Raw genomic sequence first — 10,980 nt, 5'->3', positions numbered from 1 at the left:
TCTCTCTCCTAGGACAGGGGTACATAACAGTTTCTTCAGGCCTCCCAGAGGCTCTGGGGCCAGAGACTTGTGGATGATGCCAGTGCATCTCCACAGTGCACTGGCAAGACAACAACCACACCCAAGTCAGATCGGGCCCTTCTTGAGCTAACTGCCCCAAGGAGACACTGGAGATGCTGGAAGTAGAGGCAGCCCACCCACAACCATGACAGCATGGGCAACTGGAGAACAATTAACTGGCTAACTTCTGCTCTTCTCAGTGCACATGCTTCACTGCAGCCTGCCCAAGCCACGGCCCCCAAGGGCAGGCCCCACAACCCTATGAGCAAGGGCTGACCTCGGACCAGGCTTATTCGGATTTGGGTTTTGTTTCCCAACAATTGGCTTGTCAGAATGTTGATGGTTGGGCGAGACTGAACAATGTAGAGGAGAATTTCCAATAATGATGAGAATGTTTGGGAAATAGCTTCAGACCATGAGAAGGAAGAGGAGAGATCCAGTGTCTGATGGACAAGCAGTATCTACAGAAGGCAGGAAAATCCACAACAATGTTGTTTATAAAAGACTTCCTCGCAAAAAAGTTTGGCAGTACCAACTAAGCTAAAATATGTATATCCTATGACCCAGTAATTCCACACCATTCCCAGCATTTCCAACAGAAATGCATACATATGCTCACCAAAATATGAGTACAAGAGTGTTCATAGTAGCTTTATTAATATTAGCCAGAAAGCAGAAACAGCCAAAATATTCATCTGCAGTAGAATGAGAAAATATATTTGGGATGCAATGGAATACTATACAGAAACAGAAAGGAGCAGACTACAGCTACATGCAACAACCAGAAAGAACTGAACAGATATAATACTGAACAAAAGAAGTCAGACATAAAAGAGAGCACAGCCTATGATCCCACTTAAATGAAGTTCAAGAATGGGCAAAACGACTTTATGGTGATAAGAGGTTGGAAAGGTGGCTATACTTAGGGGAATGAATACTGACTAGGAGCGAGAGAGCACAGGAAGCCTTTGGGGTGCTGGAAAATGTTCTGTGTCTTGCTGTGGATGCTGGTTATATCAGTATAAACATACATAAAAGTTCACTGAACTGTACACTTAAGATTTGTGTACTTTATTGTACAATAACTCAATTTTTAAAAAGTAAAATAATTTTAAAAGGTTTTTTTCTGCCTCTAGAAGAACTGCAGGATCTTGAAGGAAATGCCAACCTTCGCCTTGGGTGAGGACCCAGGAGCTGTGTTTGAGGGCAGAACTTAGGGAGTTTGTACTCATCTTTCTTTGAATTTGAGAAAAAGAAAAGGGAGATAAAATTTTGATTAATCATTTCCAGGTTGAAAGAACAGGTCTGGGCCAGAGATAACATCAGTGGCAGCAACATGAAACTGTTTCACTGTTGTTATTTCAAACCACAATGAAAAATAACTTGTGAAGCTGCATCTTTACTGGCAGCCCTAACTCGGGGTCTCCACATAGGAGGGAAATTGGTCAGTCTTTTCCAAGGGCAAGGTCTGTGCCCAGCAGCCCTTCTGAGGGCCTAGAAAGGGGGCTTCTGTGGAACCAGTTCTGAGGGTTCTGTCTGGCTCACCTTACTGTCCTGAGGAAGTCCTGGGCCTCTCTGGGCATTAGGGCAGAGAGCTGCCAGCACTGACAGTAGGTGGGATGGCCCTTCCTCATCCCCAGCTCCCACGTGGGGGCTGGCCCTGCTCTGCAGACCTCGATGCCAGGAGCATTCTGGCCTCCCCTCTCCTCAGAGGAATAGGGCCAGTATCAGGGTGCTCTCAGCAGAGCTCTGACCTAGGCCTCAGGCAGCAGGGCCCTGCATCTGTCTGGGCCTCCTTGTGTCAGGCCGATCTGGGTCTGGGGCCTCTCTGCCCCTGCCACAACCCCATTTCACAGATAAGAAGACTGAGACCCCAAGAGACCTACATGCCAGATTTCTTATTTGTGAAGCCCATGTAACAAGGTGGGAGGGTCCAGATGAGGAGCTTCTGGATCTACAACAACCAGCCTTGTGCATTCAACACAAATAACAGCTTGCTCAGAAGCCCAGGTTGGCACAGTATGTGCCTGGTCCATGCAGCCCCTGCCTTCCACTTCCAGTTATATGGACCTCGAATTCCCAAGCACATACATGTGCAGGCAACCAGGAAGCGAGAGGTGTAAGGGCTCAGGCCCTGATTTCCAGGGCCAGTCCTGCTCACTTGGGGCTGGGTGGCAGGCCAGATGTATAGCCGCAGTCAGAGACTCCACACACAGGACAGTTGTGAGGATAATCAAGGTTGCCTGGACAGCACCTTGCAACCTCCAGGCCCAAACTGAGAGCTGCCCTGCCTGCCAAGGAAGAGCAGACAGGCCTCTTTTGCTATCCATGCTATCTCAGAAAAAAGCTATCAGTGCTCTGGGCTTTGAGAGATGCAGTCCCAATTGCACGCTAATCACCAGCATCTTGGCTGAACAACCAGTTTGGGGAAATCAGTCGATGCAATGCAAGCCATCACTGGGGATCCCATTTAGCTGGGGACACTGAGGATGCAAATTTTCTATAAGCAAGGAGACCACATGATGCCCACTGACCTTGGCACTCTGCCTCTCTCCTCAGATCCAGCCGTGGCCACACTAACAGCCATCACAGGGTAGAAAACCAAGGAGAAAACTCACCTGCCATCCTACCACCTAAATCATCATCTAAATTCCCTTCCAGCTCTTGACCCACAGGGAGTCATCCTGGCATCAGTGCCATTCTGGACCGTTCACAGGTGCCTTGACATGTTGTCATGTTAGCTTCATGTCCATCATTTTATTTCATGGATTAGCAGATTGGTTATTTCTGTGGATGAAGCTTCCCTCCTTCTGTCTTTTGCGTGATCTCCCTGAATGTGAATGCTGAGTCAAAGGATGTGGACAGACTATGCCCCTTGAAAGAGACTGCCATGTGGCTGCCAATGGGGCTATTCCAGTTCTCAAGGTGTAGCATATGAGAGAGGGCTGCACTGTTGCTTTAGTGCATGTTTTCGATTCCTGGTTCCAGCCTCAGGACCACTGATTTCTGAAGGGGGATGGGGCACCCAGGAGGCAGAAAGCGATAGCAGGTTGGGGTGGTCCCTGGGGAGGCCCCTGTGAAGGGAGGGGACTGTTCAAGTGTCCTGGGAAGTCTTGATGTATGGATGTGCCTATCTCCTCAGACCACCCAGCCCTGTTCTTCCTTCTGGCCTAGAGGTGGGCCTGGCACAGCCAAGAGTGTTTCCTTAGGGTTAAAGTGGGCCTGCCGCAGGCCTGCCCATGGTTATCTCCCATGGAAGAATATAATTTGGACCTGTTTCCTGGCCTCCTAGGGAAAGGGGGTACCCAGGATGGTCAGGGCTATGCCTCTTGTACGTATGTGTCCAGCCTAGAGCTCTGGCCTTCCAATGTGCCAGCCTATCCTTAGCTCCTGAGGCAGAAGTGCCATTAGGCTCCCAGGGAACTGTGGGCTCAGGCCTGCCTAGGGGACCACACGATGGTGGGTCCAGAGCCGTACCCACATGGCCCTCCCACCTGGCAGTTCTTTCTGCCAGCATGTCTCAGCAATTCCATGCTGCCAAGCACCCCACAGACCCTACTGCCAGTCAGACAGTAGTGGCCTTGGGAACTCTGAGCACTTGTATGGTTTGTTCAAGGGACAGGAGCTCATAGCCTCTGAGGATTGGACCATGGGCTTTCTCTGGGCTGAAACCAGCCTCGGCCCCTGGCCCTGTACCAGCTGAACCTGAATCACAGGTCCATCCTCCACGTTCTGAGATAATTGGGCAACTTCCCTCAGTCACACTTGCTGACCTGCAACCTGTAGTGGCCCTCACAGTGGAGATGAGCAGGGAGAGGCGTGAAAATCCTGGGGCAAGGGATGAGGGTGGGCGGGGCTGTGGTGGATCTGTGTGCTGGCTGTAGGCACAATCTGAAGCTTTATAGCTGAGCAAGATCTGTCAATGGGTAGATGTGCAGACTCTGTACAAGGCTGGCCTGGGCCTAGTTGTGGTTACAGCTTGATGCCTAATTATAGTCCAGAACAATATATCTTTATCTTTCCTGGTTCGGTCTGAAGGTTTGGATTGTAGGAAGCTGTTTAGATCATGGGGTAATCCCAGTCACCTCTAATAAACTGTGCAAATGATTAGGGTTAGGGTTCGAATTGAGGGTGGGGGGTCAGAGCTTGGTAGCTCAGTTTGGCAGCCCTTCAGGACCCGAGTGACTGGCGGATTTCCCACAGGCAGGGCCCCGTGCTTTGGGGGTGTGAGGGTGTTAGTAGTCGGGGAGGAGCTGTTTTGCCAACGAGACACTGGAGGCTGTTGTGAGGGGCTTAGCGGGCCAGGGGAGGGGCTTTGAAGTCAGAGTTCTTTGCCGGTTTAAATGAAGCTGGGGGTTTGGAAATGTCCCTGGCCCCCATGGGCCCCCCCCCACCTGGTCCAGGTCCCCCACTGTGCCAAGTCCTCTGTGAGTAGCCTGAAATCTCCCATTCTCCTGAGCCATTTACTAGGGCTGACCCTCTGTAGCCACAATGAGTCCTCGGCGGGTGGCGGTGGGGATGAACTAGACTTCAAGCTCCCCAGGAGCTGTAGTAGAGACCGAAGGAGGGAGGGCCTTGGACCTTTGGATCAGGCGTAGATGGGTGCTGAGTGAGGCTGGGGAGGGGTGTCTGGGAAAGGATCTGATTTGAGTTTTGAAGGACACAGGGAGAAGGGGAGCAATAACAAGCTGGCATTGGCATTGATGGGGCCCCTACTGTGTGTCCACTGGCACTGGAAATACAGTGGAGGGGCAGATGAGGTGGGGTTCCCACTCGCCTTCTTGAGTGTCCCTTCCTGAGAGACCCCTGGCCCTCTAGGTCAGGAGCCCTGGTATGGGGCCATCAACCCCAGCCCCCTGCCCCTTCCAATGTATCAAGGCCCCAGAGAGAGTGGACACTATCGACTCTTACTCACCAGCATTTCCACACCCCAGCTTTATTAAAGCAGCAAGTGCTGATGTATCAGTTACAGAAATATTTCCTCAAGCACACCCCCATCATTACCACCCTCAGCCTCATCTGCTGACCCAGGGCCAGCAAATTCTTACCCCACCCTGGCTGTAAATTGTTCCTGAGACTCCTCCAGTCCCATTTCCTGAAACTCTAGGGCACCAGGACATGAGAGGATGAGGTCTCAGAGGATGCCCTTGGTCCTTTTACAAACTTCCATCCTTCTATAGATATGACAACGCTCTGTAAGGCTTCTTTGAACTTTGAGAAATTACTTGTCTCAGTAGTACAGTTCTTGTGTGGTTCTGTTGACTAAATAAGAAATACATATTTATCTTCTTAGCAGAAAAAAATAAAAGCAAATTCTGTTCTCCCAGCCATAAAGGCCCTGTAAGACCCCCCCGCCTCATCCCCTAGGAGGTAACTCGGGCAGGGCCTCCCCATCTGTCTTAGGGAGGGCACTGGGGACCATCTGGTGATAGTGGAGCCCCAGGTCTGAGGACCATCCATAGCTCTGGGGAGAAACCCAGCAGGGTGTGGGGAGGTCTTGTGGCTTCCCAGGACAGGGACATGAGGACATGCAGGGCGGGAGGACACAGCAGACAAAGAGCAAGGTGGGCAAAGAAAGCAGGGCACCTCAGTTGTTTCCCCACAACATGTCCCCCTAAGCCACTGCGCATCCCCACATTGTGGGCTCCCAGTGGAGCTCCTTAGCCCAGAAGGGGCCCCAAGGGCAGGGCAAACCGGAGCCAGTTTAGACTGGCCACCCAACTGGGGTTGGCCCTTCCCTTTCCCCAGGCTGAGTCCACAACCAGCCCTGCTCTGACCTGTTGCACACTGACCCCTGTGCATAGGGGCTTGATAGAGAGCATGACGGAAACCTCTAGAACGACACCTGAATCCCCACTCCCCTAAGCCTCAGCCCCTGTCAGTGAGTGAACTTCTTTTGGATCAGAAAGTAGTACCTGAAGCCTCACATGTGGCAGGTGAGGGCCATAAGAAGGCCCTTTGCCCCACTGGGCCTCTGGCTGTGGTGGCAGGAGAAAAGATGTCTCAGGTTCCGCTAAGAGCAAACAGCTACTTACTTTCAGCTTTGGGCAGATTTTGGTAAGTTCTTCCATGTCCTTTTCTATGTGGTAATCATTGTTATATCTCTTAGAGATTTCATTCAGGGTGGAGATGAAGCCCTCTCTAAACTTCCCATAGCAGAGCTCCTAAAACAGGGTTGGGGGCATTGAGTTGGTGGTGGTGCCCAGCAAACCATCAACTGACCCTCAACCTCATCCATCCCTGGTTACCCTGGCCAGATGGAGCCCTGGACTCAAATTCAGGCCCTACCCTGATTCTCCCACAGGAGATCCATGGGCCCTGTGAGCTTTGCAGTGGGTATCTGGTCTCCCTCCAGGCACAGAGCTGCTCTGGGACGGTGATCAGAGAGCCCGGCAAAACCTGGCTGCTGGTTCATCTGCTGGCTGAGCCGGAGACTTGATCTTCAAACTCCCAGCTTTCTCCCCAGATTCCTTGACCCAACAACTTTTGTTCTTGTCTCTGCCCTGGGTGATCCCTTTCAAATGTGGTCAGAAATGACCATGGGGTGACTGCTCCTTACCTCACTGATGTTCTGGGGCCTTTTGAAGGAACCCTAGAAGTCGGAAAAGTTGATTAGAAACCCAAAGGGCCACTAAGAGCAAAGTGATGTTTAATGAAGACCCAGACTTACATTGTATGTTATGTTGTCAGCCATGAGTTCTTTCTGAATCTCAGCACAGACTGCTGTGTGATTGTCCTGGGGAGACACGCTGGCTATCTTCATTGGGGTGGAATGGCTTTCCAAGCCCCAGGAGCATGTACAGGTACATGGTATGAGTTGAGGGTGGCTCCAAGCTGATCTGAGCCCTGGGCTTGATAGCAATTCTGTGGGGAGAGGTACCTATATACAGGAGTCTAAGGAAATGCTAAATCTCTTATCAGTTAACACTGGTTTATATGGAAGCCAAAGAGGACCTACCTTATCTCTGGGCAAGATGTGTTTTTCATGCATTTTCTATGACTACAGCATACTTAGTGGATTCTTGTCTTTGCTGAAATTCAGGCTTTGTCTAAGAAGTTTTATTCATGATCACATCTGAAGTCATGACCTTTCTGCCTGTGTGTGGGGCAGGTCTTTGGCCAGGACTGGCGCTGTCTGCAGATGAGATAGCTAGAGCAGAGGGAGCAAGTAGGATGGAGAAAGAGCCAGGCAGGAGCTAGAACTGCACCAAACGAGCTTCCCCGGGCCCACCCATCAAGGTAAAGGCTGGCCCTGCTGCCCACTTGACACTTGGGGACACACCCTCTTCCTCACCGACCCCAGGAGGGACCCAGGAGAAGAGGTTCAGGAACAAGTCCTCCAGCCCCATTGGCAAAGCAAGGAGAGGAAGGAGAGCTACTATTTTCTCAGCCTGAAGGCCGTGGATTTGGGGGGAAAATGCCTAATTACATGCAAAACTTCATGTAAAAACAAAAACTAGCTCCAAAACATGCCACACTAGAGCCATGTACCAACAAATTATGAACTTACATTCTGACTCTCAAAGATTAAGATCACTCATCTTGGGGAAAGTTTGGTAAATATACTGAGCTCTGACCCCTGTGGTTTGGTTTCTTTTTCCCTGGACAGCTAGTCTATCAGCTGGTTCATCTTGGGAGTGGCTGAAGCCCTGAGTGTGCGGGACAGGGCATGGCCACAGGGTCCAGGCCTCTGAAGGGCACAGGTGTTTTGCCCATTCAGCCAGTGACCAACCAAGCCCAGGAACCCCCCGCCTGCCCAGGAAGGATGATCCCCCTTTTGTGGAGCAAGATTCCCACTGTCTGGGTTACTTGGACTTCCCAGTGAACCTGGAATCCTCTCTCTGGGGTGGGAACCTTGGAGCATCTGCGGCAGCATATCCAGGTGTGCAGAATGTTACACCCAGGGGGGCTGTCACCTCCCCTGTGCTCTGGCAGCACTGCCTGTCCAATTGTGCCTGATCTGCTGCAGCCCCTTTTCCCTGCCCCAACTCCCAGCTTCCTCCCCTCCCTGACCTGGGTAAAGGAGAGCACCTTGAGCATTCGCTCATGGTAGAAAACAAACTGAAAAACTGCACAAATAAGAACAGATTTTTAATAATTTATTATTATGGTAAAACATCTTGAATAAATATGGGGTATGAAAATAAATAAATAAATAAATAAATAAATAAGTATTAAAATACATAAAAATACATAAATAAATATTACTGATCCCTGCCAGTGTAAAACATCTCCTGTTTCCCCTACCACACCCGTATCAGGGTCAACATGGCCCAGAGCCAGTCTGTGGTCCCTACAGCCCTGGCCAACCCTGTGGTCCCTCCAGGGTGAAGATCCTGAGTTTTGTTTGGCTCTTTGTGGATGGGAGGGCAGCGATCTGTGAGGTAAGCTCCCAGGCTGGCTTCTGGCCGGTCTGACCTGCTTCACTTCTGGACTGCCTCCCAGCAGTCAAAGGGGATGGTAAAAAGAAAACCCTTCAGGTTCTCTTTGAAACTTTTAAAGGTGATAATCTGGGTTTCACAGGAAGTTTCCTTAAGAAAGAAAAGAAAAAAAAATAAAACTTGAGTCCAGGCATGAGCGGGTAATGTGGGGGAAGCATCAGCATGTTTCTGTGCTGCCTCTTAGAACTCAGAGGCCAGAAGGCCTGTCTGGGGCCTACCTGCTGACCTGGGTCAGGTGACATGCTGTCACCCATGTGTCACCCAAAAGGTGCACAGCTCTGTCAATGGCAGCCAGGGCCAGGGGCCTGATAAAGTGCAAGCCGGAGGCTGGTCTGCTGGGCAACTGGGCCACTGCCTCTTTGGTCCCAGGCCAGGTCACAGCAGTTGGGCCCAGGCCGTCTCTAGGAGCCCAGAAGGGACAGGAGTCAAGGCCACAGGCCTCACTCTTTTCCCACAGGAAAGGAATGTTTGGGGCCTTTTTCCATTTCAGGTAAGCTTTCCTCCTTGCTCCCATGCAATCCAGGCATCCCAGGAGGGGCCAGGGGAAAGTGCTTTTAGGAGGTGGCACTTGCGCCCCAGAACTTCCTCTGGGCCTTAGGAAGGTCTTGAGTTTCCTTGTATTTGCCTCACCTCTGACCTCATTAATGGTAATAATAAAGATAGTAGCAGCTCCCACTAGGGAGTGCCATAGGCTCTCGAGTCCAGGGCTTTAACTCCTAGAGTTGCTCCCTCTCAGGAGGGGCTAGTCATTACAAATCTGTTGACTCAGAAACCCTTTGGGGTCGTGAACACCCACAGCCAAAGGTCTCTCCCCAGCCATTCCTCCACCCTCCTAGAATGAGACCTTCCCGCTTGGGGACCTGATGTGGGCACTCACCTGAGTGGGGGGGCAGTGCTGCTTGTAGTGGCTGGCCATCATGGTCAAGGGGCCCTCGAGACTAGTGAGGCTGCCCCGCAGGCCCTTCTTGTACAGCTCCAGGCGAGTCTGCAGGCATGTCGGCTCCTGGGGGAAATGTCCATTCTTTGGTGAGCAGTGGCCAAGTGTGCTCTGGTAGGCACAGGACATCCTCCCCATCACTCCTTCCTGTTCTCATCCCTATCTCGCAAGAGCAGGGCCTGGGAGGGGCACAGGATTATTCCTGACTAATCTCAGGCTGGACCCGGTTATACACACTGCCCTGTCCCCCTGTCCACTGCAGGCACGAGTCTGACTTGTCCTCACCACTCAGCTCAGGCCATTCCCAGCCAGCACAGCCACATTCCCTTGGCCTGGCATCTCAAGAGGGTCCCAGTCCCCAGAAAAAAGAGGTTACCGTCCTCCCAGCATTCAGGGGGAAGGAGGAGGGGGCCCTCACCCAGACCTGCTGTGTGAGCAAAGTTTGTTCCTGAAACCCTTCTGTGCCCGTCAGTAGCCAGCACTGTGTCCACAGGGCTTGGTCTCAGGCCACAGTGAGTGCCCCAAGCCCACATCCCCTGTCTCATGACATAACCCCCACTTACCCACCTGTCCCCTGGTGACCTCTAACCCCTTGAATGCTAGGTCTGTCCATGGCTGGTCAGCTAATAAAGAAGCTCACATGACTGCCACAGGGGCAAAGCCAGTGGCCTCCTGAGCAACCCTCCTTCTGGCAGCCAGCTGACTGGAGAGAAAGTGGACAACCCTGTGATGGTCCATCTAAAATGGAATCACTCCCCAGGTCCGAGGCCTTTGAGAAGTTGTGTCAGAGAGATATCTTACCTGGGAGTCAAACATTTCAGAGATGACTTCTGTTGTTTCATTCTGTAGAGAAGGAAAATGTTGTGTTATCAAGCTGACAGGCATGGTAGGTCCAGGCCAGCGAGGTGACCCAGGCATGGCCTGTGCTTCCTCCCTCACTCACCATCACAGCAGCAGTGTCTTTACTGTGGATCAGAATGCTCAGGGCCTCCTTGATGGCATCCACATGCTGCCAGGGCCGGGTGGCAGGGCTGGGTGGGTGGGTGGGTGCGGAGGTGCTGCAGACCACAGTGCTCAGGAGAAGCAGGTTCTGCAGCCACATCCTCCTTAGGACTTTAGCCTTTCTCTCTGAGCACTGGGCTCACTGGCAAAAGAGCTCTTATATACACAGTTAGAGGAAATGATTAATGGTGACCACAAAACACCAGGGAGGCGGGGGAACTACCTGAACTGTGGAATCTCCTGGCCCTTATCAGCTATACATGGAAAGGTGAGCCTTTCCCCAAGGTGGTCAGCCTTGGGGGTTTTCGTTAATGAGTCTTTCCAAGAATTGGCAGCCCACCTGCCCGCCTTCTTGAGCGTTCTCCAGCCCTCCTGGGCAGTCTGACCTGCCAAGTCTTCCCCCTCCCTCTGAGGGGCCTCTGGGCACAGCTTGGACTTCCTGGCCTGAAGTGGCTGGGGGGCAGGGCCTGGGAGACATTGAATCGAGCTTCTACCCCCGCCCCCCTCCCCGGCTTCCCATCCTGCCTGTTATCCCAAGAG

At 51.9% G+C, this 10,980-nt stretch overlaps 1 protein-coding gene across 1 annotated transcript; it reads right to left on the bottom strand.

Moving 5' to 3' along the window:
• Positions 1 to 8,483: 8,483 nt before the first annotated feature.
• On the bottom strand, positions 8,484 to 10,540 carry CSF2 (colony stimulating factor 2; the record flags this gene model as incomplete). The annotated part of the gene is made up of 4 exons (XM_081233142.1): positions 8,484 to 8,591; positions 9,379 to 9,504; positions 10,240 to 10,281; positions 10,382 to 10,540. 4 exons carry the CDS (start codon positions 10,538 to 10,540, stop codon positions 8,484 to 8,486), a joined length of 435 nt encoding a protein of 144 aa, XP_081089268.1.
• Positions 10,541 to 10,980: the final 440 nt, after the last annotated feature.

The sequence above is a fragment of the Mesoplodon bidens genome, assembly GCF_964165515.1.
Source record: "Mesoplodon bidens genome assembly, chromosome: 4".
In the NCBI taxonomy this organism is placed as follows: domain Eukaryota; kingdom Metazoa; phylum Chordata; class Mammalia; order Artiodactyla; family Ziphiidae; genus Mesoplodon; species Mesoplodon bidens.
Note: the sequence above shows the minus strand (reverse complement) of the source record. Positions and strands in the feature narration are given on the sequence as shown.